At 59.9% G+C, this 27,023-nt stretch overlaps 1 protein-coding gene across 5 annotated transcripts in view; it reads left to right on the forward strand.

The window, feature by feature from the left end:
• The window catches only part of EPHB1 (EPH receptor B1), a 67,653-nt gene that overhangs the window by 27,938 nt on the left and 12,692 nt on the right, over nt 1-27,023 (forward strand). For 2 of the 5 annotated variants that reach the window (XM_064165597.1, XM_064165599.1), the window contains 8 exons: nt 1,157-1,838; nt 12,448-12,603; nt 14,743-15,078; nt 18,292-18,473; nt 19,777-19,942; nt 21,044-21,152; nt 22,066-22,130; nt 25,887-26,009. In XM_064165597.1, coding sequence (XP_064021667.1) covers nt 1,157-1,838; nt 12,448-12,603; nt 14,743-15,078; nt 18,292-18,473; nt 19,777-19,942; nt 21,044-21,152; nt 22,066-22,130; nt 25,887-26,009 — 1,819 coding nt within the window. Of the gene's footprint in view, nt 1-1,156; nt 1,839-2,777; nt 3,200-12,447; nt 12,604-14,742; nt 15,079-18,291; nt 18,474-19,776; nt 19,943-21,043; nt 21,153-22,065; nt 22,131-25,886; nt 26,010-27,023 lie in introns of those variants that run through there. The other 3 variants (XM_064165598.1, XM_064165600.1, XM_064165601.1) reach the window with 3 other exon arrangements.

Consider the following 27,023-nt stretch of genomic DNA (forward strand, 5'->3'; position numbering starts at 1 on the left):
TCCCCTGTTGCTGCCCTGCTCCTCCTTGCTGTGGGGAGCAACTCTGCATGCTGAGAGCTGGGGCTCAGGCTGCTCTGCAGCCCCCCTGCTGGCTCAGGCCTTCCTGCACCCTCAGCCTCCTGTGCTGCTCTCTCCTGCCTCAGGGTGCAGGCACCAGCTTGCTGCCACTTTTGCCTGGTCCTGAGGCAGCCCTGGTGGTTGCTCATGTGGAAAAATCAAGACGAGGCCACGGGTGTCAGGAGGATGGGGCCAGGCAGTGGTGCCCAGAGACAGGACAAGGGGCAGTGGGCACAAATGGGAGCGTTGGAAGTTCCATCTGAACATGAGAAACAACTTCTTCAATTGAAAGGTGGCACAGCCCTGCAGCAGGCTGCCCAGAGAGGTGGTGGAGTCTTCATTTCTGGAGAGATTCAGAACCCCCTGGACACATTCCTGAGTGTCCTTCTCTAGGTGATCCTGCCTTGGCCAGGGGCTTGGACTGGATGACCTCCAGAGGTCCCTTCCAGCCCCTGCCCTGCTGTGATTCTGTGGAAAGATGCTTCAGCATCAGCTGGGAGTGATGGTGAGAGGTGTTCAGGGCAGCAGGGTGGCCTTGGGCTAGCTGGTTGTTCTGCACGTGCATGATGCCATGTGTTCATGGCCACATTCCCAGAGCTTTGGCATTCTCCTTCAGCCCTGCCCTGTGCAGCCTGAGCAGCACCTTCATGGCCACCACTGCTTCCTTTGCTTCCTCTCTTTGGTGTCAAGCAACAGGACCAGAGAAAATGGTTCCAAGCTGCACAGGGGCAGGTTCAGGCTGGATGCTGGGAAATGTTTCTTCCCAGGGAGGGTCTCTGTGCCATGCTGGGTGCTAGGGAATGCTTCTTCCCAGGGAGGGAATGGTCTGCCCAGAGCAGTGCTGGAGTCACCATCCCTGGAGGTATCCCAGCAGGGTGTAGGACTGACCCTGTGCCGGGTTGGGGGTTGGGCTGGATGATCTCTTAGTGCCATGGTCTGGTTGATTGGCTAGGGCTGGGTGCTAGGTTGGGCTGGGTGCTCTCGGAGGTCTCTTCCACCCTGGTTGATTTCGTGATTCTACGATTGTGTGACCTCGGAGGCCTCTCCCAGCCAGAGGTGTTCTGTGACCCTCATCCCTTCTCGCTTCTCCGCCCCGCAGTGGGAAGAGGTCAGCGGCTACGACGAGAACCTGAACACGATCCGCACGTACCAGGTGTGCAACGTCTTCGAGCCCAACCAGAACAACTGGCTGCTGACCACCTTCATCCAGCGCCGCGGCGCCCACCGCATCTACGCCGAGATGCGCTTCACCGTGCGCGACTGCAGCAGCCTGCCCAACGTGCCCGGCTCCTGCAAGGAGACCTTCAACCTCTACTACTACGAGACGGACGCCGTCATCGCCACCAAGAAGGCTGCCTTCTGGACGGAGGCTCCCTACCTCAAAGTGGACACCATTGCTGCTGACGAGAGCTTCTCCCAGGTGGACTTTGGGGGCAGGTTGATGAAGGTGAACACGGAAGTGAGGAGCTTTGGGCCCCTGACCCGTAACGGCTTCTACCTGGCCTTCCAGGACTACGGGGCTTGTATGTCTCTGCTGTCCGTCAGGGTCTTCTTCAAGAAGTGCCCCAGCGTGGTGCAGAACTTTGCCATCTTCCCAGAGACGATGACAGGAGCAGAGAGCACCTCGCTGGTGACCGCCCGCGGCACCTGCATCGCCAACGCCGAGGAGGTGGATGTGCCCATCAAGCTCTACTGCAACGGCGACGGCGAGTGGATGGTGCCCATCGGCCGCTGCACCTGCAAGGCTGGCTACGAGCCTGAGAACAACGTGGCCTGCAGAGGTAAGCCTGCCCTTGGGCCACCAGCTGCTGCCTTTGGCTTTGCTGTGCCGGGCAGAATGTTTGGTACTACAGACAGAGTGTTAGGGTCAATCTGCTCTGCGCTGCTTACCTGCCCTGGAGTGGTTCCTCTTCGGCGCCTGGGCAGGGATTCATCCAGGCATAGATTCATAAAGCAGTTTGGGTTGGAAGGGATCTTAAGGATCCTCTAGTTCCGACCCCTGCCGTGCCCTGGGACACCTCCCACCATGCCCAGGGTGCTAAAGGCCTCATCCAGCCTGGCCTTCAACACCTCCAGGGAGGTTGTGGAGCACAGAAACACCAAATGTGATCTTTGATCCCATGCTGAGCTTCTGTGCTCCACAGCCTCCCTGGACAACCTGTGCCAGGCTCTCCCCACCCTCACTGTCAACAATTACTCCCTCCTCTCCACTCTCCCTCTCCCCTCTCCCAGCTCTAAGCCGTTGTCCCTCATCCTGGCACTCCCAGCCCTTGTCGAAGTCCCTCCCCAGCTCTCCTGCAGCCCTTCAGCTCCTGCCAGGCTGCTCTGAGGACTGCCTGCAGCCTTCTCTCCAGGCTGCACAGCCACAACTCTCCCAGCCTGTGCCCACAGCAGAGCTTCTGCAGCCTCTGAGCATCTTGGTGGCCTCCTCTGGACCCTCTCCAGCCACTCCAGGTCCTTCTTGTGCTGGAGGCCCAGAACTGGACAATACTCTTCCCAAAGGCCCCCTTGTAGTCCCCCTTCAGGTACTGGAAGGCTGCTCTAAGGTCTCCCTGGAGCCTTCTCTTCTGCAGGACACTGCCCTTGCCAAAGGTCAGGCAGCAGCAGACTGCACATTGTAAGGTTTAGAAACAGCAATTTCCTGCTGCTCTGTTTGACTTCCTGCCTGCCCGGGGGGCTGTGTGCCTGTGCCTCGCTCACCTGCTGGCTTCACCTCACAGGGATGCTGCCAGGAGGCTCCTGGGAGGCAATGTGCTGCTGACATTTGCTCAAAGCCTTCGTCAACCTGAGCTGAGCCACTTAACAAGCCTGGGGGAATTGTCACCAGGGAGAGAGAAAAATAAAGCTAGAGGAGAACAAAACTCCTTTGGCGTTTGGGGGCTGAGCACATGGGCTGCGTTCCTGAGCGGGGGACAGAAATAGAGCTGGGAGCTCCCATCCCTCCCACTCCCGCCTGTGGGCTGTGCCTGCCAGAGGGTGTTGGAGTGGAGCAGCTTCGTGCTGCCAGCAGAGCTGGGGGCTGCTGAGGGATCCATCGAGGCCAGCTTGGGCCAGCAGTGCCTCGCTGCCTGCCGGTGGCATGGGCATGGTGCAGCCCTCACCGGCCCTGGAGGCTGATTGGTGTGGTTTGGGGCCAGGGGATGGGGGCACAGGCTGAGACTGGGAGTGAGAGGGAGGGAGCTGCCTGGCACTTAGGGTCATGGTGGTGTTGGGTAGGAGATTCTGGGACAGGTTTTGCTCTTTCATGGCTTCTGGGTTCTTTTATGTAGAGTCAGAGAATCATTGGGTGGAAAAGGCCTTGGAAATCACCCGGCACAGCCAGGCTGCAACTCTGCCCAGGCTGGGGCTGAGCCGTGGCCCTCAGCACCACAGCTCTGCCTCTGAAACACCTCCAGGGGGGAGGACTCAACCACCTCCCTAGGCAGTCTGTATCAGCCTTTGAGAACCCTTTCAGTGTCCAACCTAAACCTCTGCTGGTGCAGCCTGAGCCTTTCTCTCACCTTACCTCTTGTTCCTTGGGAGCAGAGCCCAACCCCAGCTGGCTGCAGCCTCCTCTCAGGGAGCTGCAGAGAGCAATGAGCTCTGCCCTCAGCCTGCTCTGCTCCACACTGCTCCTCCCCAGCCTCTTCTCCAGACCCTTCCCCACCTTTGCTGCCCTTCTCTGGACCTGCTCCAGCTCCTCAGTGTCCTTCTGGCAGTGAGTGGCCCAGAACTGAACCCAGCACTCAAGCTGTGGCCTCAGCAGTGCCCAGCCCAGGGGTACGATCCCTGCCCTGCTCCTGCTGCCCACACCAGTGCTGATCCAGGCCAGGCTGCTGGTACCCTTCTTGCCCACCTGGGCACAGCCTGGCTCACCTGCAGCTGCTGACACCCAGCACCCCCAGCTCCTTTTCTTAAGGGCAACTTTGCAAGCACTCTGCCCCAAGCCTTCAGTGCTGATGTGGTTGCTGCACCCAAGTGGAGGACCTGGCACAGTGTTGGACGTGATCTTGGAGGTCTTTTCCAGCCTCAACGGTTCTGAGTCTGTTCTGTGAGAGGTCCTTTATTGTTGTGTAGTTCCTGTTTGGGGCTTAGCTGTGCATTGGTGTTGCTCTCAGTGGGTTGATGGTATGCCATGCTCACAGGCCCCGTGGCACTGCCTCCTTTGTGCCCTTGGCACCTCCTGGAGCTGTGGGTCAATGTGGGGTGAGGCTGCTGTTGAACCCAACGTGAATAATTCAGGTGCTGTGGTGGCCTGGGCTCCATTCAGGGGGATATTAAATCCATTTGTCTTGCTCTGCCCCATCCCTCAGCCTTGCTTTGTGGTTTCCATGCCTGGCCAAGGTGCAGTGCATCATTATGCTGGGGAGGAGGAGAAGCAGCAGCAGGGATTGCTGGGGGGGTAAGGGAATTGTTGGGGACCTTGGGGGAGTGTGGGGGGATTTTGATCCTTGCCCTCCAGAGAGGTTATTAAGCCCTTTCTCTGCTGCTGTTTGAAGCCTCATGATGGAGGTCAGTTTTGTGCTGGGATTTCACTTTGTGTTTTAACCCCGGGAAGGCAGAGTGGGAGAGCAGCCCTGGCCCGGGCTGCCTTTCATTGCCCAGGGTGGCCAGGGGCCTGCCAGCTGCTGCCCCTCCGGTTGACGAAGCGCCCTGCTGGCTCTTAGCAGCTGGAGGTCTGAGCTGGCAGGGTGACAGCAGGGAAAAACCACCACCAAAACAGCACAGAATAAGGACTGCCCTGAGCTGCCCACTCAGAGGCTGCTCCGTGAGCTGCCAGGCATGCCACAAGGCAGCTGCCACCCTGCCTCACCCCTGTCTGAGCCCTGCACCAGGCTGTGCTCAGCCTTTGCCAAAGCTCCACGGGTGTCACAGACTGGCACAGGCTGCCCAGGGAGGTTACTGAGGCTCTGTGCCTGGAGTCATTCAAGGTGAGGCCGGATGTGGCCCTGGGCAGCCTGCTCTGGTTGGAGGTGTCCCTGTGACTGCAGAGGCTTGTCCAAGATGCCCTGGGAGGGTCCCTTCCACCCCAGTGCAACCTGTGACTGTCTCCTCTCTCTAGTAAGGAGGAAGAGGAGAGGAAATGGCCTCAGGCTGGAGCGGGAGAGGTTTAGGTTGGACAACAGAAGAACCTTCTTGACCAAAAGGGTTCTCAGAGCCTGGCACAGGCTGCCCAGGGAGGTGGCTGAATGCCCACCCCGGAGGTGTTTGAGAGAGGCAGAGCTGTGGTGCTGAGGGCCATGGCTCAGCCCCAGCCTGGGCAGACTTGGGGAATGGTTGGACTGGAAGCTCTGAAAGGCCTTTTGCAACCCAGAGGGCTCTGTGATCCTGTGGTCAGGTTCCTGCCTCCTCCTCCCACCCCGCATCAGCCCCAGCTGCTGTGCCCGGCTGGGCTGCGCTGAAGGCAGCAGCGCTGCGGCTCCTGGGGCGCTGCCGCCGGGGGGGTGCTGGGATGCTGCCCTTTGTTTGCAGGGGCTTTGCCTTTGCCTGGCAGCCGCCTCCCAGCTTCCACCACTGGGTGGAACAGGCAGCCCAGTTTTACCACCACCGTGCTGCCGGGGAGAAGCCTTTGGAGCCGAGGGAGGGAGAGGAGCGGAGCAGAGGTGCGATGTTGAGTTTCTCCGTCTGCAGCGATTCCTTAATGCAGGCATCCATTAACCGCCCTAATAATTCAGCAAGGAAAATGGCCAGGAAAACCTTGTTAAATGTCGGCTTAATGAGAGTGATGGGTTTTAATGGATGTCTTAATTAGGCATGATTAGATAGAATGTTCCTGTGGTGGCTTCGGCCCTTTTCTGTCCCCAGCACGGGGCTGGGGAAGGAGCCTGTGTGCCAGGGGCTGCTGGCATGGGCAGCCAGCCCCTCTTTGCCTCTGGCCCCCAATCCTGAGTGGGGTCATGTCTGACCCTGGGTCACCACAGGAGAAATCACAGAATCACAATCGTTTTGGTGCAAAAATCTCTCTAAGGTCATCTAAGTTCAACCTTCAACCCAGCCCCACCATGGCCACTAACTCATGGCCCCAGGTGCCATGGGCACAGGGTTCTTGAACCCCTCCAGACATGGGGACTCCACCACCTCCCCGGGCAGCCTGTGCCAGTCCCTGACCACTCCTGCAGCAGAGGATTGTTTCCTCCTCTCCAACCTGTCCCTCCCCCGGCGCAATTCCAGGAGGAACCTGGAGAATTCCCTGGGCCAGGCATGACCAGAGGCCGGGTGGGCACCTCGGGGCTGGGCTGCTCTAGCCCTGCCTCTGTGGCCTCGGAGTGGCTGGGGCCTGCCCCAGAGCTCTGAACTGTGCCTTTAGTGTTCTGTCTGTCACTTTTTTTTCTGCTGGACCATTTATGCGTTTCCCCTCCCCACAGTGAGAACTTTTGAGTCTTCTATTGATTCCAGTCTTAAAAGAGGAAGAAAAATGCCCTCCTTGATGTGTCTTCTAATGCTTCTCCTTCCCCAAGGGTCTTTTCATGAGCCTGTTTACAAACAGGGGCATAAATCTGCTAGCAAAGCCCTGGCTGGTTAATGGCCCATCCAGGAAGGGTTTTACAGGAGCTAAACTGCTTGGGAAAACTCATTTTTTTAGGAGACACCGGAGAGCAGAGCTCCACCTGACCTTGCAGGGGCTGCTGTGGGCATGGTTTCCTGGCACAGCGGTCAGGGATTGGCACAGGCTGCCCGGGGAGGTGTTCAGATGTGGCTTCTTCAGGGTGCAGTTTAGTGGCTGCGGCAGTTGGGTTGTGGCAGGACTTGAGTGGTCTGAAAGGGCTTTTCCAAGGCGGACGGCCCCGGGGAGTCTGTGAGCATTTCTAACCTCACCCACTTACATCAGCCTGGAGCCCCAGCCCCGTGCCGTGGTGTCAGAGGCCCTTTGCTCTCTGGCCAGAGCAGGGATTGTTCTCCTGGACAATGGCAGAGCCGCAAGGAAGCGCAGGATCCGGCCCCGTGTCCGGCAGCTCCATTGTTCCCACCCTCGCTTGCAAGCAGCCAGCACCTGGCAAGCCTCTGAGTCAGCTCCAGGGCGCTGGAGCCTTTCTGGAACCTTTTCCCTTTTGTGTTCTGCTCTGGGGGGCTCTCGCTGGGGTCTTTGGCTGTTTGTTGTTGTGCTCACGTCAGGCTCTGCCGCGGGAGCGGCGCCGTCCGGCCGCGCTGCGCTTGCCAAGGGAGGAGGCTCCCACCCGGCTCTGGGGCAGCTCTCCAGCAGGCACAGCTCTCCAGCAGGCAGCAGCTCTCCCACAGTGACTGCAGAAAGGGCTTTTTTTCACTCCAGCTGGGCAGCAGGAGGTGTTTTTTTAACTCTAGCTGGCTGCTAATGACAGCCTGGCAGGGGCTGGAGGGGACCTCCAGAGATGGAATCATAGAGTGGGTTAGGTTGGAAGGAACCTCGAAGATCATCCAGTTCCAAGCCCCCTGCCGTGCCCAAGGGCACATCCCACTAGAACAGGTCACTCAGGGCCTCATCCAACCTGGCCTTGAACACCTCCAGGGAGGTTCTGGATCACAGAATCACTGAATGTGATCAAAGGTCACATTTGGTGCTTCTGTGACCCACAGCCTCCCTGGGCAACCTGTGCCAGCACCTCAACCACCCTCACTGATCTTCCAGTGCAAACCCCTGCCAGAGCAGGGGCACGCAGCAGCACATCCAGGTGGGTTTGGAAAGTCTCCCCAGAAGGAGACTCCACAACCTCTCTGAGCAGCCTGCTCCAGGGCTTTGGCACCCTCACACTGAAGAAGCTTCCCCTGGGTTCCAGTTTGTGGCTGTTGCCTCTCGCCCTGTCACTGGGCACTGCTGACAAGAACCCAGCTCCATCCTCTTGACCTCCACCTTTGGTGGTCAGCATGGATCAGATCCCCTCTCAGGCTGCTCTCAGCCTAACCAGCTCCAGGGCTCTCAGGCTCTCCTCATATGAGAGCTGTTCCGGTCCCCCCCCCTCCTCCCAGTGACTCTCCACTGGACTCTCTCCAGCAGGTCCTCATCCTTCTTGAGCTGGGGAGCCCCCAGCTGGACGCAGCACTCCAGATGAGGCCTCACCAGGACGTGGTAAAGAGGCAGGAGAACTTCCCTTGCCCTGCTGGCCATACTTTTAGTCATGCACCCCAGGAAGCTCTTGGCTTTCTTGGCTACGAGGGCACCTTGCTGGCTCATGGGCAGCCTGGTGCCCACCAGTGCTGCTAGGCCCTTGCCTGCAGCTGGGGCTGTGCAGCAGGTCAGCCCCAAGCTGTACTGCTGTTGGGGGTTGTTGCTCTGAGCTGCAGGAGCCCCGGGGGCAGCGCTGCCTGTGCCTTCGGGCAGCGCTGCCTGTGCCTTCGGGCAGCGCTGCCTGCCTGGCAGGAGCCCCTTGGCTGTCGCTTGCTGCAGCCTGCGATCTACTGGGGGCGTTTATTTGCCTGGCTGCTGTCTTTCAGCTGAAAGCAGCTGGGAGGGCTCCCAGCCTGCCTGCGGGGGGGAGGAGGGAGCTGCCTCGGCACTAACACTCCTGCCATGGGGGAGAATGCATTTGAAGGCTGAAAAATTGATGAGCTGCTTTTTTTCCCCCTCTTGTTCTTCTGCTTTTTGGTGTGCTTGAAGATAAATCCATCTCAGATGGAAGCTGTCTGCAGAACGTGCAAGAGCTCTCTAGCAAGTGCCTGCTGCCTGCCCTGGGGGGGTCGTGGTGAGGTGGGGAGCCTCCTGCAGAAAGTGCTTGCTTTGGCAGCCAGGTTGCTTTCTTAATGAGGAGCTGTTTGCAGAAGGGGGGGGTTGGCAGCCTCGAATCCTTTTCCAGTGGGCTGTAAATGCAGCGAGCTGCAGTCCCTGCCTTGCTTGTGGGCTGTGCTGTCCTCAGACTCTTCTCTTCCTCTCTTTTCTTTGGCTAAAGTTTCCCTGAGAGAGTAACGAAGAAGTGCAGGGTGGTGCTACCCAGAGGATTTAGTCTGGAGAGTGGAATGCTCACAGCCTTGCCCTGGGGTGCTGGTGTCTGCTCTGGGGACAGTGCCTTGGACAGGAGGATATTGCCCATCAGCACCCAGGCCGTCTGGGGGAAGAGGGAAAAGCCTGACCCGCAGTCACAGAATCACAGCATGCCAGGGGCTGGAAGTGACCTCTGAATGCCATCGAGTCCAACCCCCCTGCCGGGGCAGGTCACACAGAGCACATCCAGGCAGGCCTTGAAGGTCTCCAGAAAAGGAGACTCCACCACCCCTCTGGGCAGCCTGCTCCAGCCCTCTGGGGCACTGCAAGCTGGTTGCCACCCCTGCCATCACCCCGCAGCTCCCTAGACCTCTGGCAATGACCTCTTACTGCAAGAAGCCTGGGGTTCAGCAGCCCCCTAAAGATGCTCCCTCCCACCCTTACACATCTGTGCCCCTCTAGGAAAGGGATTGGCAGCCCCCAGCCAGCCAGCCCTGCTCTGTCCCCGGTGGCGCGGGCAGGGTGAGCAGAGCAGGGGCAGGGTTTGGGTGGCAAGCACCGAAGCCATCGAGCTCTGTGCCAGGCTTTGTGCCTGATGGTTTACAAACACACCCCTGGTGCTCAAGCACATGGAAGCAGATCGTTAAGCACATCATTAATCTTCCCAGCCCACCTAATCAACGATCAATTAATCTGCAGGCTGAGCTGATGCAGAGCTCACCGCAGCCCTGGCACAAGGCAGAGCTGAGGCCAAGCCTCATCCCTGCTCAGCCCAGCTCCTGCTGCAGCTCCAGACCTGGCTCTGGGACCCTCCCTGCAGCACCCCTAAGTCAAGGCCCTCGCTGGGCTTGCCCTGGGTGGGCTGAGGGACTGCCTGATGTCTGCCGGGGTGGAGAGCTCTGCCTGAGCCTTGCACCCAGCCTGGGGTTGGCCATCAGAAGGGTGCTGGGGCCCTGGGGTGAGGTTCTGCCAGGCTGTGCTGCCCTCCAGGCTGGGCAGCTGCGTGGAGAGAGACAATGAAGACCAACCAGGGCAAGTGGAGAGTCCTGCTCCCGGGGAAGAGCAACCCCATGGGGCAGACAGCTTGGGGCTGAGCTGCTGGAGGGCAGCTCTGGGGAAAAGGCCCTGGTGGACAGCAGGATGGCCATGAGCCAGCAAGGTGCCCATCTGGCTAAGTAGGCCAAGGGCATCCTGGGGTGCAGCAAGAAGAGTGTGGTTGAGAGATGTTCTCTGCTCTGCCCTGCTGGGGCCTCACCTGCACTGCTGTGCCCAGGTCTGGGCTCCCCAGCTCAGGAAGGACAAAGAACTGCTGGGGAGAGCCCAGCACAGGGCACTGGAACAGCTCTGACCTGAGGAGAGGCTGAGGGCTGGGGCTGGTTGGCCTGGGGGGCAGGAGGCTGAGGGGGAGCTCATTAATGCCTGAGGGGGATGGAGCCAGACTCTTGCCAGCAGTGCCCTGTGACAGCACAAGGCACAATGGGCACAGAGGAGAGCACAGGAGGCTCCATCTAAACATGAGGAGAAAAAAATCTTCCCTCTGAGGGTGGCAGAGCCCTGGAGCAGGCTGCCCAGAGAGGCTGTGGAGTCTGCTTTGGAGGCATCCAAACCTGCCTGGAGGTGTTCCTGTGTGACTGACTGAGTCGCACTGCTCTAGCAGGGGGTGAGCAAGATGATCTCCAGAGGTCCCTTCCAACCCTTCCGTGGATGGCTTTGGCTTTGCTCTCAGCGTGAGGTTCATGGTCCAACTCCCCCAGAAAGGTGAGTCAGGCAGCAGCAAGAGTGGAGGGCTGCAGGAAAGGGAAGGCATCAGAGCAGCCTCCCCTGGAGCTGCAGGAGGCTTAAGGCAGGCAGAGTCTCTGTAATTGCAGGAGGCAAAAGCAAATTGGTGATAATAACAATTAAGAGCCAATTGCTTGCAGCTACAGGGGTGGGAGGAAGCTGAGGCCAGGGGCTGCAGGTGTGCTGTGCTCGGGGGTGCTGATAAAGGGAAGGGTCTGCCTCTGGCTGCCTCCTGCCCTGCCCTGCCCGCCCCGCACGGTGCCCCCACGGGAGCGCTTGTGTGGGCCGTGGAGAGGACTGCGCAGTGCTGCCGTGGTGGGGAGGGGGAAGGGCAGCGTGGGGGTGGCCGTTCCCCCTGGGGTGCCCCATCCCCACTCCGCTGGGCCTGCTGCTGGAGAGCAGCTCGGCCGCAGCCAGCCGAGTGCCTCGGGTGGGGAGGAAGAGCCCAGCCCTGAGTAATGAAACTGTAAAATGTTGTTTGGGTTTATCCTTTTTTATCATCTTTTAATATCTGGCGAGCCCGTGTGAGCAGCAGGCCTGACGAGCTCTGAATGGCAGGTTAAAGGGCCCCAATAAAGATTAGATGCTCCACTATCTGCTAAGGAAATTGCATCAAAGTGGTTCCTCCTGCTTGCTCCCATTAATTTCCTCTGCTGCCTGCTGGAGCTGCCTCATATCCTGCTGCAGCAGGCAGGGGCTAAGAGGCACTTCCCATTATCTCAATCATCCCTCTGGTTATCAGGCACTTAGGGTGTTCCTCTGCACAGCCCTGCCTCGGGGGTGGCAGCAGCACGGGGGCACAGCCAGGAGCCAAGCGCAGGCGTGACCACCTCTGGGTGAGGCAAGAACAGCTCCCCCCAGCCAGGAGGTGGAAGTCAGGTACCTGTGTCCTTCCCCAGCCTGTGCTCTGCAGGGGTCACCTGAGGGCTGTGGCAAGGGGGGGTGAGCAGCCATTCACCAGTGGTAGAGTGAGGCAAGAGTGAGGGACTGCATCTTTGTCACCTCATCCTCACCCTGTGACAGTGAGGGGGTTGGTTCTGCACAGGCAGCCCAGACCTGGGCTGCATCCCGGGAGGGGATCCTGCCCCTCTGCTCTGCTTAGACCTCACCTGCAGCACTGCCTCCAGCTCTGGGCCTCCAGCACGAGAAGGACCTGGAGCTGCTGCAGAGGATCTAGACCCTAAGATGATCAGAGGCTGAGGAACCTCTGCTGTGGGGAGAGGCTGGGAGAGTTGTGGCTGTGCAGCCTGGAGAAGAGAGGGCTCCAGAGAGACCTCAGAGCAGCCTGGCAGGAGCTGAAGGGCTCCAGGAGAGCTGGAGAGGGACTTTGGAGAAGGTCTGGGAGTGCCAGGACGAGGGACAATGGCTTTGAGCTGAGAGAGGGCAGACTGAGAGTGGAGAGGAGGAAGAAATTCTTTGCTGTGAGAGGGGGGAGGGCCTGGCACAGGTTGCCCAGGGAGGCTGTGGCTGCCTCCTCCCTGGAGGTGTTCAAGAAACCTGTGGCCATGGCACTCAGGGACATGGTTTAGTGAGCATGTTGGGGCTGGGTTGAAGGTTGGACTTGGTGGTCTTAGAGGGCACTTCCAGACCTCATGATTCTGTAACCTCCCCTCCTCCTCCTGCCTCTCCTCCTCCCCCTGCCTTTCTTTATTCTCCTCCTCCTCCTCCTCTCACTTCCTGCCCCCTGCCAAGGCCAGGACCTCTTCTGCCCTCCAACAGCTCTGCTGTCGTCTCTCTTGCAGCCTGCCCCGTGGGGACGTTCAAGGCCAGCCAGGGCACAGGGCTCTGCATCCCCTGCCCCTCCAACAGCCGCTCTGCCGCCGAGGCTGCGCCGCTCTGCAGCTGCCGCAATGGCTTCTACCGGGCAGACCTGGACCCCCCCACAGCCGCCTGCACCAGTGAGTACCAGAGCAGGGCTGGGGGGCTACAGGGCCTCAACAGCAGGGATGAAGCCAGGAGCTCGTTTTCTGCCTCCCAGCCTGCTGCTGAAGGCAGCCAGCTGAGGTCAACACACCACAACTCCATGCCCATCCCCAGCAGCAGACCTTGGCTCTGCCTCATTCAGAGCAGAGGCTGAGCTGCCCTGGCACCCCGTGGCACTTGTTGGCACCTGTGGCACCAGCCATATAGCTTCACCAGTGCATCTGCCTGTGGGTCATGCTAGCACTTGTGATGGACCAGTGCCCCGGGTGGCTTGTGCCCAGCTACAGTGGGACAAGGGTGGGCACTCTGCCACCCTGCTCTGCTCTGCTGAGACCTCACCTGGAGCACTGCACCCAGTTGTGGTGCCCCCAGAAGAGACCACAAAGAAAAGCCTGGATGAGGCACTTAGTGCCATGGTCTGGTTGACTGGATAGGGCTGGGTGCTAGGTTGGACTGGATGAGCTTAGAGGTCTCTGCCAACCTGCTTGATTCTATGATCAGAGGGCTGAAGAACTTCCCCTGTGTTTACAGGCTGGGAGGGTTGGGGCTGTTCAGCCTGGAGAAGAGAAGGCTGCTGTAAGGGCTCCCTGAAGCATTCTCTCCTCCAGGCTGAACGCCCCAATGGGGCTGGATGGTTTGGAAGGGACCTCCAGAGGTCATCCAGTCCAACCCCCCTGCCAGAGCAGGGGCACCCAGGGCAGGTCACACAGGAAGGCATCCAGATGGGTCTTGAAAGTCTCCATAGAAGGAGACTGCATCCTCTGTGGGCAACCTCCCTCCCGCCCCACATCCCTTCTGTAATGCCCTTCTGACCTCTCCACTGAGCTGCTGGCATTGTGGAGGCAGCCCACGGTGAGATGTCTCTGGTGCCTTGGCTGCAGTGAGGACACTGCACTGCAGCTGCTCCCAGACAGGCACAGGGAAGGAAACGGGAAGGGAATGGATTTCTTCATCTTGTGTTATTCAGTGTTTGGTTCTGGAGGCTGCTGCTCCTCTCAGCACCGTAGCACAATGCTTTCATCCATGGTATCCATGGCAACGGCTCAGTAGCTCCCAAAGAGCCTGCCTGGGTGCAGCTAAGGGGGCAGGGAGCAGGGAGCTGGGCAGAGGTGGCTTCCTGTGGCCCACCAGAGCTGGTTGGCAGTGGTGGCCAGAGCAGGGTGCCAGCCTACAGCTCCCTGAGAGGAGGCTGGAGCCAGGTGGGGGTTGGGCTCTGCTCCCCAGTCTCAGGTGATGGAGGGAGAGGAAATGGCCTGAAATTGTGCCAGGGAAGGGCTAGGTTGGAGAGGAGGAAAAATATCTGTGATGCAAGAGTGGTGAGGGATTGGCACGGGCTGTCCAGGGAGGAGGTGGAGTGCCCATGCCTGGGGGTGTCCAAGAACCCTGGGGCCATGGTTTAGTGGCCATGGTGGTGCTGGGTTGCTGCTTGGACTGGAGGGTCTCAGAGGCCTTTCCCAACCCACACAGCTCTGTGGTTCTGTGCAGGGTACCCTCTCCATCACAGCAGCCACATCTCCCCTCTGAGGAGGAGGCTGCCCCTGCCCATCCCGTTCTCAGGCAGTGGAGGGGATAATTTGTCTGCAGCCACTAAGGATGTTCCCCAGCACACACGCAGGTGGAGGGCGCCCCTGGGCTGGGGTTCCCCAAGCTGCAGTGCTCTTTGCTCTCTTAACCTCTCCTCACAGGTCGAGTCCTGCATCGTTTTTATTGCTGCCCCCATCGGGACAGTCCTTTCCCTCCCTGAGCAGTGCAGCTCTCTGCCCAGCCAGCGCCACTGAGCTATCTCTTGCCTTGCTCAGTGTTTGGTGGGGCTGGCTGCAGAGCCCTCCTGGCCATGCCCAGGGCCTCCTCCCACCAGCCCAGGGGGCTCAGGGCCTCATCCAGCCTGGCCTTGGACACCTCCAGGGAGGTTGTGGAGCACAGAAGTGCTGAATGTGATCAAAGAGTCTCCCTCTGTGTCCCCCTGGCCCCTGCTGAGCCCCAGCAGTGCTGGAGTGTCCCTCAGTGTCCCCCTGGCCCCTGTTGAGCCCCAGCAGCGCTGGAGTGTCCTTCTGTGTCCCCCTGGCCCCTGCTGAGCCCCAGCGGCGTCTCTGAAGGGCTCTCCTCTCCACCAGGTGTCCCCTCCGGTCCCCGCAATGTCATCTCCATCGTCAACGAGACCTCCATCATCCTGGAGTGGCACCCGCCGCGGGACACGGGTGGCCGCCACGACCTCAGCTACAACATCGTCTGCAGGAAGTGCCGCTCCGACCGCCGCGCCTGTGCCCGCTGCGACGACAACGTCGACTTCGTGCCCCGCCAGCTGGGGCTGACTGGCACCCGAGTGCTCATCAGCAGCCTCTGGGCACACACCCCCTACACCTTCGAGATCCAGGCCGTCAACGGCGTCTCCAGCAAGAGCCCCTTCCCCCCGCAGCACGTCTCGGTCAACATCACCACCAACCAAGCCGGTGAGTCCTGTGCCGTGCCAAGGGAGTGGTGGGGGGGGGTTTGCCCTGCTAACTGCCAGCCCTGCTGTGGGAGGAGGTGGTGAGATGGGAGATGAGGAAGGAAATGCTGGCAGTGAGGGTGGGGAGATGCTGGCACAGGTTGCCCAGGGAGGTTGTGGAGCACAGAAGCACCCAATGTGATCAGAGATCGAAGATCACGTTGGGTGCTTCTGTGCTCCACAACGTCCCTGGAGGTGTTTAGTGCCAGGCTGGATGAGACCCTGAGTACCCTGGGGCTGGTGGGAGGTGTCCCTGGGCATGGCAGAGGGTTGGAGCTGGATGAGCTTTGAGGTCCATTTCCAGCCCAACCCATTCTGTGTGACAAAGCAGAGCTCCCAGGTGCGAGTGGTGCATGGTGGCTGCAGGGGACCTGCAGTTTGTCCTCATGCGCTGGAAAGCAGCGAGTGGGGAGAAGAGCCAGGAACAGAGGGAGGGAGAGGGATGGGCAAAGGGAGAGCTGAGCTGTGGGAGGGATGAGGGTGAGGACTGCTGTCAGGTTTTTATCCCACTCTGGATTCCCTGGGGGTGGAACAGCATTGCCATTCCTCACTTTTCCCAGGTGGGAGCAGGTGGATGGGCTGAGTCCAGCCTGGCTGCCTTACAGCTCCACAGGCGCAGCGTCCCAGGGCTGAGTTCTGGCTCCATCTCTCTCCCATCATTTTCCTCTGATTACCTTTTCTAGGCTCCCCTGTCCCTTTCCCTCCCTCTTCCTGATCAGGCCTCGGGAGCTGAACAAGCAGCTCTGAGCCAAGCCGGGATGCTGGCACAGTGAATGTGCAGATGGCTTGGGGGACCTGGTCCCAGGCTGCAGTGAGGAGCATAGGGAGAGGAGGGTATGGAAACCCATCTGCTGTGGGCAGAGACAGGGGCTGGTAATTCTTGCTTTGTGCCAGGCAGGCAGCCTGTGCCAACCTGCTGCCTCAGGTGAGCAGGACAAAGAAACCTGCTGCAAATACTGCAGCCTCCTGGTTCTAGGGATTCAGATGCACCCCTGTGCGAGGCTGGCATCGTGCACTCCAACCTGCCTCTTCTTTCAGGTCTTCTGCTTTCCAGGGTGGGAGTTTTGCTGTTTATTTACTTTTTTCCCTCCTCAGACTGCCTGGGAGCTGGCAGCAGCCAGGGCCAGCAGGCCTGTGGGGTAACCTGATGGCAATGCAGCAGGGGTGTCAGGGGCAGCAACAGGGCTGTGCTTCTAAAATCCCTTTGTCTTTGCTGTAGGATTCCCTCCTCAAATCCCTTTGGATTTCCAGACAGCTTCCCCACAGGGGTCCGAATCTGGGCTGGTTTAGTGCATCTGGCCCCGCAGGGCTAGTGCCAGTCCCATGCCCGCGCTGGGGAAGCAGGCAGTGCAGCAATCAAGCAAGCAGCAATCAAGCTGAGTGTTTAATTTCAGCCCACGGGCATCTTCCTGGAGTGGAGATGGAGAGATCAAAACCCAAAGAACACCCAACAGGATTAAATGTGTTGGCTAAACAAAGGTGGTGCTAAGCTGTCGACTGGTCCCCGCTGCAGCCACGCGGAGCCAGCTCCTGCTGCTCCCATGTGCCCCCTGGCACGATGCTGTGCCCCAGGCTGATCATGCCAGACTCAGCTCTGCCCCACACCCATGCAGAGGAGGATTTTTCTTGCCCAGCACTGCCTGCATGGCAAGGAAGAGGAGGAGGACAGAGAAGAAGGCTGGGTAGGGAGCTGACCCTGCTGGCAGGTTATGCCAGTGCCACGTGAGCTGTGAGAGACTTGGCACAGCTGTCTCGGAGGCCGTTGGTGGGTGAGGTGCAGGATCGAGGTCCTGTTGGCTGGCTCTGTCCCTTCCAAGTGTAACTTGGGAGGGCAAAATGCCTTTGGAGAGGAGCTTTTGGCCAATGGAGATGTTTGGTGTCCTAGAGGATGTGGATCCAAGTGGATCCAAGCTGCACCAGGGGAGGCTCAGGCTGGATCTCAGGAAAGATTTCTGCACTGGAAGGGTTCTCAGACACTGGCACAGGCTGCCCAGGGCACTGCTGCAGTCACCTTCCTTGGGGATGTTCAAGTAGCCTGTGGTTCTGGTGCTTGGAGACAGGGTTTAGTGGTGCCCCTGCAGTGCTGGGGTGGGGCTTGGACTGGGTGAGTTTGGAGGTCTCTTCCAACCAAGGATATTCCATAGTTCTTGGTGATGGGAGGATGGCATTGCTGCTGCTAGGCGTGCTCTGCCCCGGGCATGCTCTGCCCAGGAACACTCTGCTCCCCAGCAGGTGCAGGGCAGCCCTGAGGTTGCTGCAGTGCATGTGGAGGGTGAGGCAGGGAGCAGCAGTGGGGGTCCGGTGCCTGGCAGCTGTTTCAGGAAGCTTGCTGGCTTGCCCCTGGTTGCATGAGCTGGTGCAGAGTGGTGCTGCATGGCATGGCAGGGGGAGTGGTTACAAACGTTGGCAGGGAGAGGAGGGGGTGGTACAGATGGACAAATGCCTCTGTGCTTCTTGCTTGCTCCAGCAAGATGCACAGGACCCCTGTGGTTTGCTGCCTGGGACACCTTTGCCCTTCCAGCCACCCTCCCACCGTGGCCTGGGGGTGGGCTAGGAGCTGAAGGAGGGTTTGAGACTTTGCTGCAAGTGTTTAAGCCATGAAAACAAAGCTGGCAGGAGAAGCAGGCCTGGGAGCTGAGGGTGAGCATCCCCTGAGGGCCACTCTCCTGGGACAGGGCTGAGCCGGAGCTGTGCTACAAGTTCCAGCTCCCCGGGGGTCCCCTTCCTGAGCCGTGGTGTTTGTTATCGTGCTCAGGTTGGGCAGATGATTTTTGCTCCTCTTACTGCCAGCCTGTGGGGTTGCAGCCATGGCACAGGCTCTGACAGCCCTGGGTGCTGGCTCACTCAGACAGTTACAGCAGAAAGAAAGCTGAGCTGGAGGCCACCACTGAGCCTGGGTTGTCTTCTCTGGGAGAGCTTTTCTCTGTGTGCCCCACCCTGGGAGACAGCCTTGGAGCAAGCAATCCCAGGGAGAGGGAGCACCGAGGATTTCTAAGCCCCTAATTAGGAAGAATAATTGATTTAAAGAGCAGAACTCCCTCTCTGACCTGCTGCTCTGGCTCCAGGCAAGCTGCTGAGATGCTTCTCTCCCCGCAGGCACGGGAGGTGCTCCACACGCCCGGGAGCTCTGTCCCTCTGCTGTCCCTTAACTTTCCCTCCCTTCCCTCCCGGGCAGCACCCTCCACCGTGCCCATCATGCACCAGGTGAGTGCCACCATGCGGAGCATCACCCTGTCCTGGCCGCAGCCCGAGCAGCCCAACGGCATCATCCTCGACTATGAGCTGCGCTACTACGAGAAGCTGAGTCGCATCTGCACGCCCGACGGCGCCAGCCCCGGCGGCTCCCGGCCCGCGGCGGTAAGCTGGGGGAAGGCTCCAGACACGGCTGGGCTGGGGGGAGCTGCAGCTGGCCCCTCGCTGCTGGGGAGGAGGAACATCTGTGAGCTTTCTGACTGGGAAGGTCTGGGGGGTGGAACAGGTACCACCTCGCCCACAGGCACCAGGGGGTGGGAACAACGTGCAGGCAGAGGAGGGGGAGCGAGTTGTGGGTGTGCAGGGCAGCTCCTGCCCTGGGCAGGATTCTCCCTAGCTGCTCTCCTCCCTTTTCTCCTGCTGTCCTGGCTCTGCTCTCTGCTGGGCTGAGCAGGGACCTGCCGCCTGAGGACTAGGAATCACAGAGGGGGGGTGGGAAAGCTCTCCAGGATCATCCAGGCCAACCTTCATCCTAACACCACCATGCCCACTAGACCGTGTTCGTAGGTGTCAGGAGGAGAGGAGAAGGACAGTGAGGAGCAGCAAAGGTTGTCAGGGTTGTCCCTGCCCCGGGGCACTGCCTCCTGCCGTCCCCTCTGCAACTTTGCGCTGAAGCGTGGTGAGCCCAAGCTGCTGCTGCCCTCCTGCCTCTTGCCAGCTCTAGCAGCTTGCTGCGGGGGTGAGCAGTGAGGAGGTGCTGAGAGGATCTCCCCAGCAGCCCCTCCACAGGGCAGCCTTGCCAGGAGCCAGACCTGGGATGTGTGAGGTTGAGCCCGTTGGAGCAGCTCTCACAGGCCTGCTTTGGTGTTTCCATAGCATCAGCATGCTTTGGGAACATGCAGGGACATCAGTGGTTGGCAGAGGAGGAGTTTGCCACTCATGAGTGGGTTTGCTCTGGATGCTTCTCTCCTTCTCTGGAGACTTGGATGTGTTGCTTTGTGCCCTGCCCTGAGTGCTCCCACTCTGCCAGGGGCTTGCACTGGATGATCTCTGGAGGTCCCTACCAGCCCCTGCCACTCTGTGATTCTGTGCCCCTGTTGCTCCTCGCTGTGATTCTGTGCCTCTGTTGCTCCTCGCTGTGATTCTGTGCCTCTGTTGCTCCTCACTGTGGTGGCACCAGGGGGCTGCGGGGAGGCACGAGCTGTAGAGACCTCCTCAGGTGCCAGCCAGTGCTCGTGGTCTTGTTCCTCTGGGACTCTCCGTATCGGGGGTTGGCTGCAACTGGGAGCATCCGAGCCCCTTTGCCCAGGCTCTGACACTTGACCCCCAGAGCAAAACCAGGGCCACCGCTTTACGCCCCTGCGGATGAGCCTCACCCCTGCCATCCAGAGGGGCGGGTGGGCTGCAGGGCTGCTCACCCCCTGGCTGCTGCCCGTCGCTGCTGAGCAGCTCTCCCGGCTGTGCCCAGCAGGAGCACAGCGAGTACAACTCGTCCATGGCACGCAGCCAGACCAACACTGCGCGCATCGAGGGGCTGCGGCCGGGCATGCTCTACGTGGTGCAGGTGCGGGCACGCACGGTGGCAGGCTACGGCAAGTACAGCGGCAAGATGTGCTTCCAGACCCTGACCGACGGTGAGTGCCGGCGCTGCGGGCTGGGGCTGCGGGCAGCTGTGGGCTCTGCCTACCCTCAGGGGCTGTCCCCACCAAGCTGTGTGCCAGGGGCAGCCTGACGAGAGCCAGGGGATTGGCAACACTGCCCCAGAGTTGCTAGCTGCAGGAGCCTGCCCCAAACCCCTGAGTTCTGCCCACTCCAAGCCTCTGAGCTCTGCCAGCTCCCCTCCTGCTTGGAATCATGGAATGGTTTGGGTTGGGACAGCCTCCAACCCCAACCCTTTGCCATGCCCAGGGACACCTCCCACCAGCCCAGGGTGCTCAAGGCCTCATCCAACCTGGCCTTGAACACTTCCAGGGAGGTTGTGGATCACAGAAGCACAGAATGTGATTGTTGCAGATCCTGTGCCACTCTCCCCACCCTCACTGCCAACAATTTCTTCCTTCTCTCCACTCTCAGTCTCCCCTGTCTCAGCTCACAGCCATTGTCTCTCATCCTGGTACCCCCAGCCCTTGTCACAAGTCCCTCCCCAGCTCTCCTGGAGCTCTCCCTTCAAGCACTGGGAGGCTGCTCTGAGGTCTCCCTGCAGCCTTCTCTTCTCCATAGAGGTGACAAGTGGCTGTCTTGGCTTTCTCCACACATGTCACAGAATCAGCCAGGTTGGAAGAGACCTCCAGGCTCATCCAGCCCAACCTAGCACCCAGCCCTGGCCAATCACCCAGACCATGGCACTTTGCTTGAACACCTCCGGGGACAGTGAATCCACCACCTCCCTGGGCAGCCCGTTCCAGTGCCAATCACTCTCTCTGCCAACAACTTCCTCCTCACATCCAGCCTTTACCTGCCCTGGCACAGCTTGAGGCTGTGTCCCCTTCTTCTGTCCATGGCTGCCTGGCAGCAGAGCCCAACCCCACCTGGCTACAGCCTCCCTCTGTCCACTTCTCCCTGTGCCACTGTAGCTCCCAGCACCAACCAATGCTCCCACCTGGACCCTCTTTGTCCCATCATCCTCCCATGGGAGCAGCACCCATGGAATTGGGAGCATTACAGGAGCCCCTCCCAGGAGGCTGCTCCACTCCAGGAGTGTGTGAGGGCAAATCCATCCCAGCCCTCTTTTGCAGATGACTACAAGTCCGAGCTGAGGGAGCAGCTGCCTTTGATCGCAGGCTCGGCGGCAGCCGGGGTGGTCTTCATCGTCTCTCTGGTGGCCATTTCCATTGTCTGCAGCAGGTGGGTCCCCCTGGGATGCTGTGCCCCTGGAAGGTGGAGGTGGTCAGACATAGCTGGGAGAGATGTCACAGTGGTAGGAGGTAGAAGGAAACTCTGAAGGTCATCTGGTCCAAGTCCCCTTCCAGAGGAGGGTCAGCCAGGAACATGTCTGGGTGGCTTTGGAATGCCTCTGGAGAAGGAGACTGCAGCAGCTCTCTGGGCAGCCTGCTCCAGGGCTCTGCCTCCCTCAAAGGGAAGAATTCTCTCCTGATGTTTATGTGCAGCCTCCTGTGCTCCACTTTGTGCCCAGTGCCCCTTGGACACCGCTGACAGGAGTCTGGCTCCATCCTCCTGACACTCACCCTTTAGGTGCTGATCAGCATCAGTGAGCTCCCCCCAGCCCCAGCTCGGCCTCCCCTTTAAGGTAGTTCCAGTCCCTCCTCAGCTGTTGGCTCTCCTCTGGACATCTCCTCCTCAAACTGGGGAGCCCAGAACTGGACACTGTTCCAGGGCAGAGTGGGAGAGCAGAACCTCCCTCAGCCTGCTGGCCACACTCTACTTGAGGTATGCCAGGATGCCCTTGGCCTTCCTGGCCACAAGGCCACCTTGCTGACTTGTGGGCACCCTGTTGTCCACCACCAGTGCCAGGTCCTTTGCCCAGAGCTGCTGTCCTGCAGCTCAGACCCTAGCTGTGGTGGTGCAGGGAGCTGCCAGCCCTGGGAGCTGCCAGCCCAGCTGCAGGGCTCTGCCCTTGCCATGCTTGGAGTTCAGTGGGTTTCTCCCTGCCCGGCTCTGCAGCCTGCCCGGGTCACGCTGAGCCTTCCTCTTGGGTGGCAGCTGAGGGCCCCCTGGAGCTGCCAGAACCTGGTGAGTGCTGCTGGCAGGCAGTGTGGGTCCGTGCCAGCCTTGAGCCCTGTGTGCCCTGTCCCTGCAGGAAGCGAGGCTACAGCAAGGAGGCTGTGTACAGCGACAAGCTGCAGCACTACAGCACCGGCAGAGGTGAGTGCCCTGCCCCAGCCTCTCTGCCACCCCGTGCTTCTCTGTGCCACCCTGCCCCAGCCTCTCTGCCACCCTGTGCCTCTCTGCCCCACCCTGCCCCAGCCTCTCTGCCACCCTGTGCCTCTCTGTGCCACTCTGCACCACCCTATGCCTCTCTGTGCCACCCTGCCCCAGCCTCTCTGCCACCCTGTGCCTCTCTGCACCACCGTGCCCCAGCCTCTCTGCCACCCTGCACCTTCTCATGGCCATGCTGAGGGAAGGAGAGTCCCAGGGTGCAGATGGGGAGCACCCTAGGATGGGAGTGGTCTGCAGCTGTGTGTCACAGAGTCACAGCATGGCAGGGGTTGGAAGGGGCCTCTGGAGATCTGCCAGTCCAGCCCCCTGCCAGAGCAGGGCACCCAGGGCAGGGCATACAGAACACACTCAGGTGGGGCTGGAAAGCCTCCAGAGCAGGAGACTCCACAGCCTCTCTGGGCAGCCTGCTCCACCCTCACAGCACAGTTCTGATGTTGGATGGAACCTCTCTTGGTCAGGCTTCTGCCCATTGCCTCCTCTCCTGTCACTGGGCCCCTCCCTGCTGCCAGCCACCCCTGAGGTCTTTGGCAGCACTGCTGAGAGGCCTCCTCAGCCTTCTCTTCTGCAGGGTGTCTGCAGGAGTGGTGCAGTGCTGAGAGTGGGTAAAGCAGTGGCATTTGGGGACTGGGTGGGCAAGGGGAATGCAAGGGGCAGGAGGGGGAGGTAGTGGATGGGAGATGGGGAGAGGCTGCTGTGAAGACTCCCAGAGGAGGAGGGGAAGGAGAGAGACAATTTCGTGCAGGATGAGCTCCTCCCACAGGCTCTGCCCAGCCCAGGAGTGGTGCTGGGCTGCCCTCAGCGCTAGAGGCACTCAGGGTGTTGACACTGCTGCTGTCCTGGCATGGGGCCGATGCTTGCCCTGCTCCAGAAAGGAATTGCAGCCAAGGAGCTGGGAGGGTTTACTTGGCTTGGGGCTGCTGATCCCCTTGGCAAGCCACTAGGAGAGCCTGCGCTTGAAAGACCTTTCCCCAGGGCACCTTTGCAGCTGCTGGAGCTGTGCTGTGGCTGGTGTGTGCTCAGTGCCTCTCCAGCTCGGGTGCAGCCAGCAGGCTGCTGTGGCTGGTGGGACTGATAATAAGGTGGCACAGCAGCAGCTCTGAGGGGTGAGGAATTGCCATGAGGTCCCTTGGGCTCCGTGTGCCATCCCTGTGGGCTGTAAATCTGCACCCTCCAGAGATGCTTCCCAGGAGTGTTTTGCTGCCTTGGGTGAAGAAACCATTCCTGAGTCCTGGGCAGCTGCTTGGGGCAAAGGAATAGCAGTGGGATGCAGGGATGGGTGAAGGGCCCCTGGGTCCTCTGACCTCCTTGGCTTCATGCCACATCCTCTGCTTGGTGAGGCTGTGGCTGGCTGTAAGCCTCCCAGCAAACAAGAAGCTGCTTTCCAGCCCTCGCTGGGTGAGAGTCAAACACAGCAGACCTGGCCCTTGCCTCCTTCTTTCCTCCCTGCTTCTGTGCCATGGGTGGCAGGGGGAGATATGGCTGCCTGGTGGCTGAACTCCTGTTGGGCTGCAGGGGCACTTCTTGGTTCTGTATGGGAACATTCCCCACTCCACTGAGTGTGCTGGCTTGGAAGGGACCTTCAAAGGTCATGTTGTCCAACCCCCTTACAGTGAACAGGGTCACCTCCAGCTAGAGCAGGTTGCTCAAGGCCCCATCAAGAGTGATCTTGAACACCTCCAGGCATGGCATGGAGCCTCAGCTACATCCCTGGTGCATCCCCAGAGCACCACAGAGTGCTCCACCATCCCTGGTGCATCCCCAGGCACCCCAGGGAATGCTGCAGTGCTCAAAGCAGGCAGGAGGGCACTGAAGGGGGTGCCTGTGTCTGGGTTTTAAAGCTGAGCAGTGCAGATTGGTGTCCAAAAGCCAGGGGTGCTGGGGCAGCTTCTGGGCGTGCAGCAAAAGCCTTTCAAGGTTAGTGAGCCTCCAGGCACTTGCTGTGGCTGATGCTGGAGCAGAGCAGGTGGGAGATTAGTGGTGAGAGACTAATGCAGGAGCAGAGCCTCTGCTGGAGCGCATCGCACACGTGCTCGGCGCTGCTGCAGCTGCAGCCTCCCTGCCTGCTGCCAGCAAGAGCTGCCTGGGCTGGGGCTTGGGGGTGAAGTGGGGGTCAGCCAGGCTGGTTTAGTGTCTGCCACTGCTTCACCTGGAGCTTTGAGGCAGAGGAGGTAGGGCAGGCCCTGTGGAAATGCTGCTGATTTGAGTACCAAGAGGCTTCCTGGTCAGGGCATGTTCACTGCTGAGGAGAGATGATGCCAGCAGGGACCTGAGGCTGCACTCAGGGCCACGGCGCAGCTGCTGCAGCTCTGCCAGAGGGGTAAAGAATTTGCTGTCACCTGCAGCATGGCAAAAGGCCTGAGCTGGTTCCTAGGGGGATCAGGATGATTTTAAGAGCAGGCTCAGCACAGGTTGCCTTTGGTGGTGTCTGCCACTGCCAGCCTTTTGGTGAGCTGTGGTGGTCATCTATCATGATCAGCCATGGTGATGATGAGCTTGTGGTGATGGTGAGATGTGGTGATCAGCTGTGGTGATGGTGAGCTTGTGGTGATGATGAGCTTGTGGTGATGATGAGCTTGTGGTGATGGTGAGCTTGTGGTGATGGTGAGCTTGTGGTGATGGTGAGCTTGTGGTGATGGTGAGCTTGTGGTGATGATGAGCTTGTGGTGATGGTGAGCTTGTGGTGATAGTGAGCTTGTGGTGATGATGAGCTTGTGGTGATGATGAGCTTGTGGTGATGGGGAGCCGTGGTGATCATCTGTGGTGGTGGTGAGCTGGTGGCTGAGGTCTGCAGAGGAGCAGAGGGGTTTAGCTGCCCTAACCACACTCGTCTGTGTGGGATGGGCACTAGGGGCAGCTCTGCCCAGGGCACACCGGAGGGCGCTGTCGCGGCAGGCCGAGGCGGTGCCGAGCAGGCGGTTTGGTCTGCTTTGTCTCGGCAGAGGTCTGATCAGTGAGTCAGTCTTGGTTACGATCCTGTAAATCCCTTTGTGGTCCTGGCTGCAGCAGCAGCTGCGCTGGGGAAGGAATTTATGGGGCAGTTAAAGGCTGTGAGACAGAGCTGTAAAGGCATTTATGGAGTGGGAGATGCTCAGATGGCTTCATTGCAGCCTTCCCCCTTGCCTCTGGGCTGCAGAGCTTCTGCCCCACAGGCTCCTTGGAGGAGGGGAAGGCTACCTGCTGAGGGGGTCCTGCAGACAGACCTGCCCTGTTCTGGCACCAGCAGTGCCCCACCACAGGGCTTCCAAGCCTCCTCCCGAGCTCCTTGGGCAGCAAATGCACCAAGCAGCCAGGAGCTGCGCATGGGTTGGTGACAGTGGCTGCTGCGCTCTGCCGGTTCAGCTGCCCCCACCGAGCTCTCGGACCTCTCTTGGGTACATTCTGTCTTTGCAGCACCAGAGCCTCGGAAAGCTCTCACCAGAAAGGAGTTTAGGTCTGCAACTGCTCCCCAGTGCTGGGTGGGAGGAAAAGGAGGGATAACAGTGGAAGAACAGAGGGCAGGGAGGGAGGGGAGAGGCAGCAGGAGAGGATCAGCTGGAGCAGGTAGACCAAAGAGGATGATAATGGTTCATGGGGGTGGCAGAGGTGGGCACAGGCAGAGAGAGGGCACGGAGAGGCGGTGGGCTGCAGTTCATGCCTGTGGCACGACCACTCTTGGTTTCTCTCCCATATTCCTGCCACAAGGATCCCCAGGCATGAAGATCTACATCGACCCCTTCACCTATGAGGACCCCAACGAGGCGGTGCGGGAGTTCGCCAAGGAGATCGATGTGTCCTTCGTCAAGATCGAGGAGGTCATCGGAGCAGGTGGGTCTGGGCAGCCTCCCTGCCCTCCCTGCTGCTCCTGCGTGGCCAGCACACGCCTGGGGCACTTTCCTGAGGGGGCAGATGTGGCTCCCTGCCAGGACACCCTCGAGTGAGCCCCAAGATGTGAAGCTTTTGTGGGGCTGTGGTGGGTTAGGGCAGACGCGAGCTTGGTGCCTGCTCTCGGAGCTGCTCTGGGGTGGAAGAGGCTCCGTGAAGATATTTGCTGGCTGTGGGGCCTCGTGGGACCTCCTACGTGTGACAGGAAGGAAAGGCAGCTCGTGCTGCAGGCTGTGCCACAGCCCCACGTGCAGGCACGTGTGCACGGAGCTGTGCCAGCTGCGCTGCTTCTCTTGCCATGGCTCAGTCACCATTGTGTGTGGAGAGAAAGGGAGAAGCCAAGGGGGGAACTGCAAAGAAGCAACAGATCTCAGCTTCACAGATATCATGGGGTTGGAAGGGGCCCTCAAAGGGCATCTTGTCCTACCCCTCTGCAGTCACACGGACAGCTCCAGACAGAGCAGGCTGCCCAGGGACACATCCAGCCTGACCTTGGATGTCTCCAGGGATGGGGCCTCAGCCACACCCCCGGGCAGCCTCTGCCAGTAGTTCATCACCCTCACTGCGCAGAGCTTCTTCCAAGGAGCTGCTTTGGCCAGGACCATCTTCAGTGATGGATCAGCTGCTCTCACCAGGCTCCAGCCTGGTTTGGATGTCCTCCAGTGGCACATTTTGCCTGGCTGAAGGAAGAGCTCCCCCACTGCAAAGGAGAAGAGGCTTTCTCTTTGCTGGGCAAGGGGCAGCAATGAAAGCAGCCCAGTTAGCCTCCAAGACCACCCAGGTTAACAGTGCCAGCACCTTGTGTTTGAAGCAGTCCTTCCACAGCGATGTTCTGATCAGAGTCCCAGAGGGCCAGGCTGGGAGGGACCTCAGGGCTCCTCTGCCCCAACCCCTGTGGCTGGTGGTGCAGTTGAAAGAAGCTGCCCCAGCACCCTGGCAAGCTGAGTCCTCAAGGAG

This window comes from Pogoniulus pusillus, chromosome 26 (genome assembly GCF_015220805.1).
Source record: "Pogoniulus pusillus isolate bPogPus1 chromosome 26, bPogPus1.pri, whole genome shotgun sequence".
NCBI classification, from domain to species: Eukaryota; Metazoa; Chordata; class Aves; order Piciformes; family Lybiidae; genus Pogoniulus; species Pogoniulus pusillus.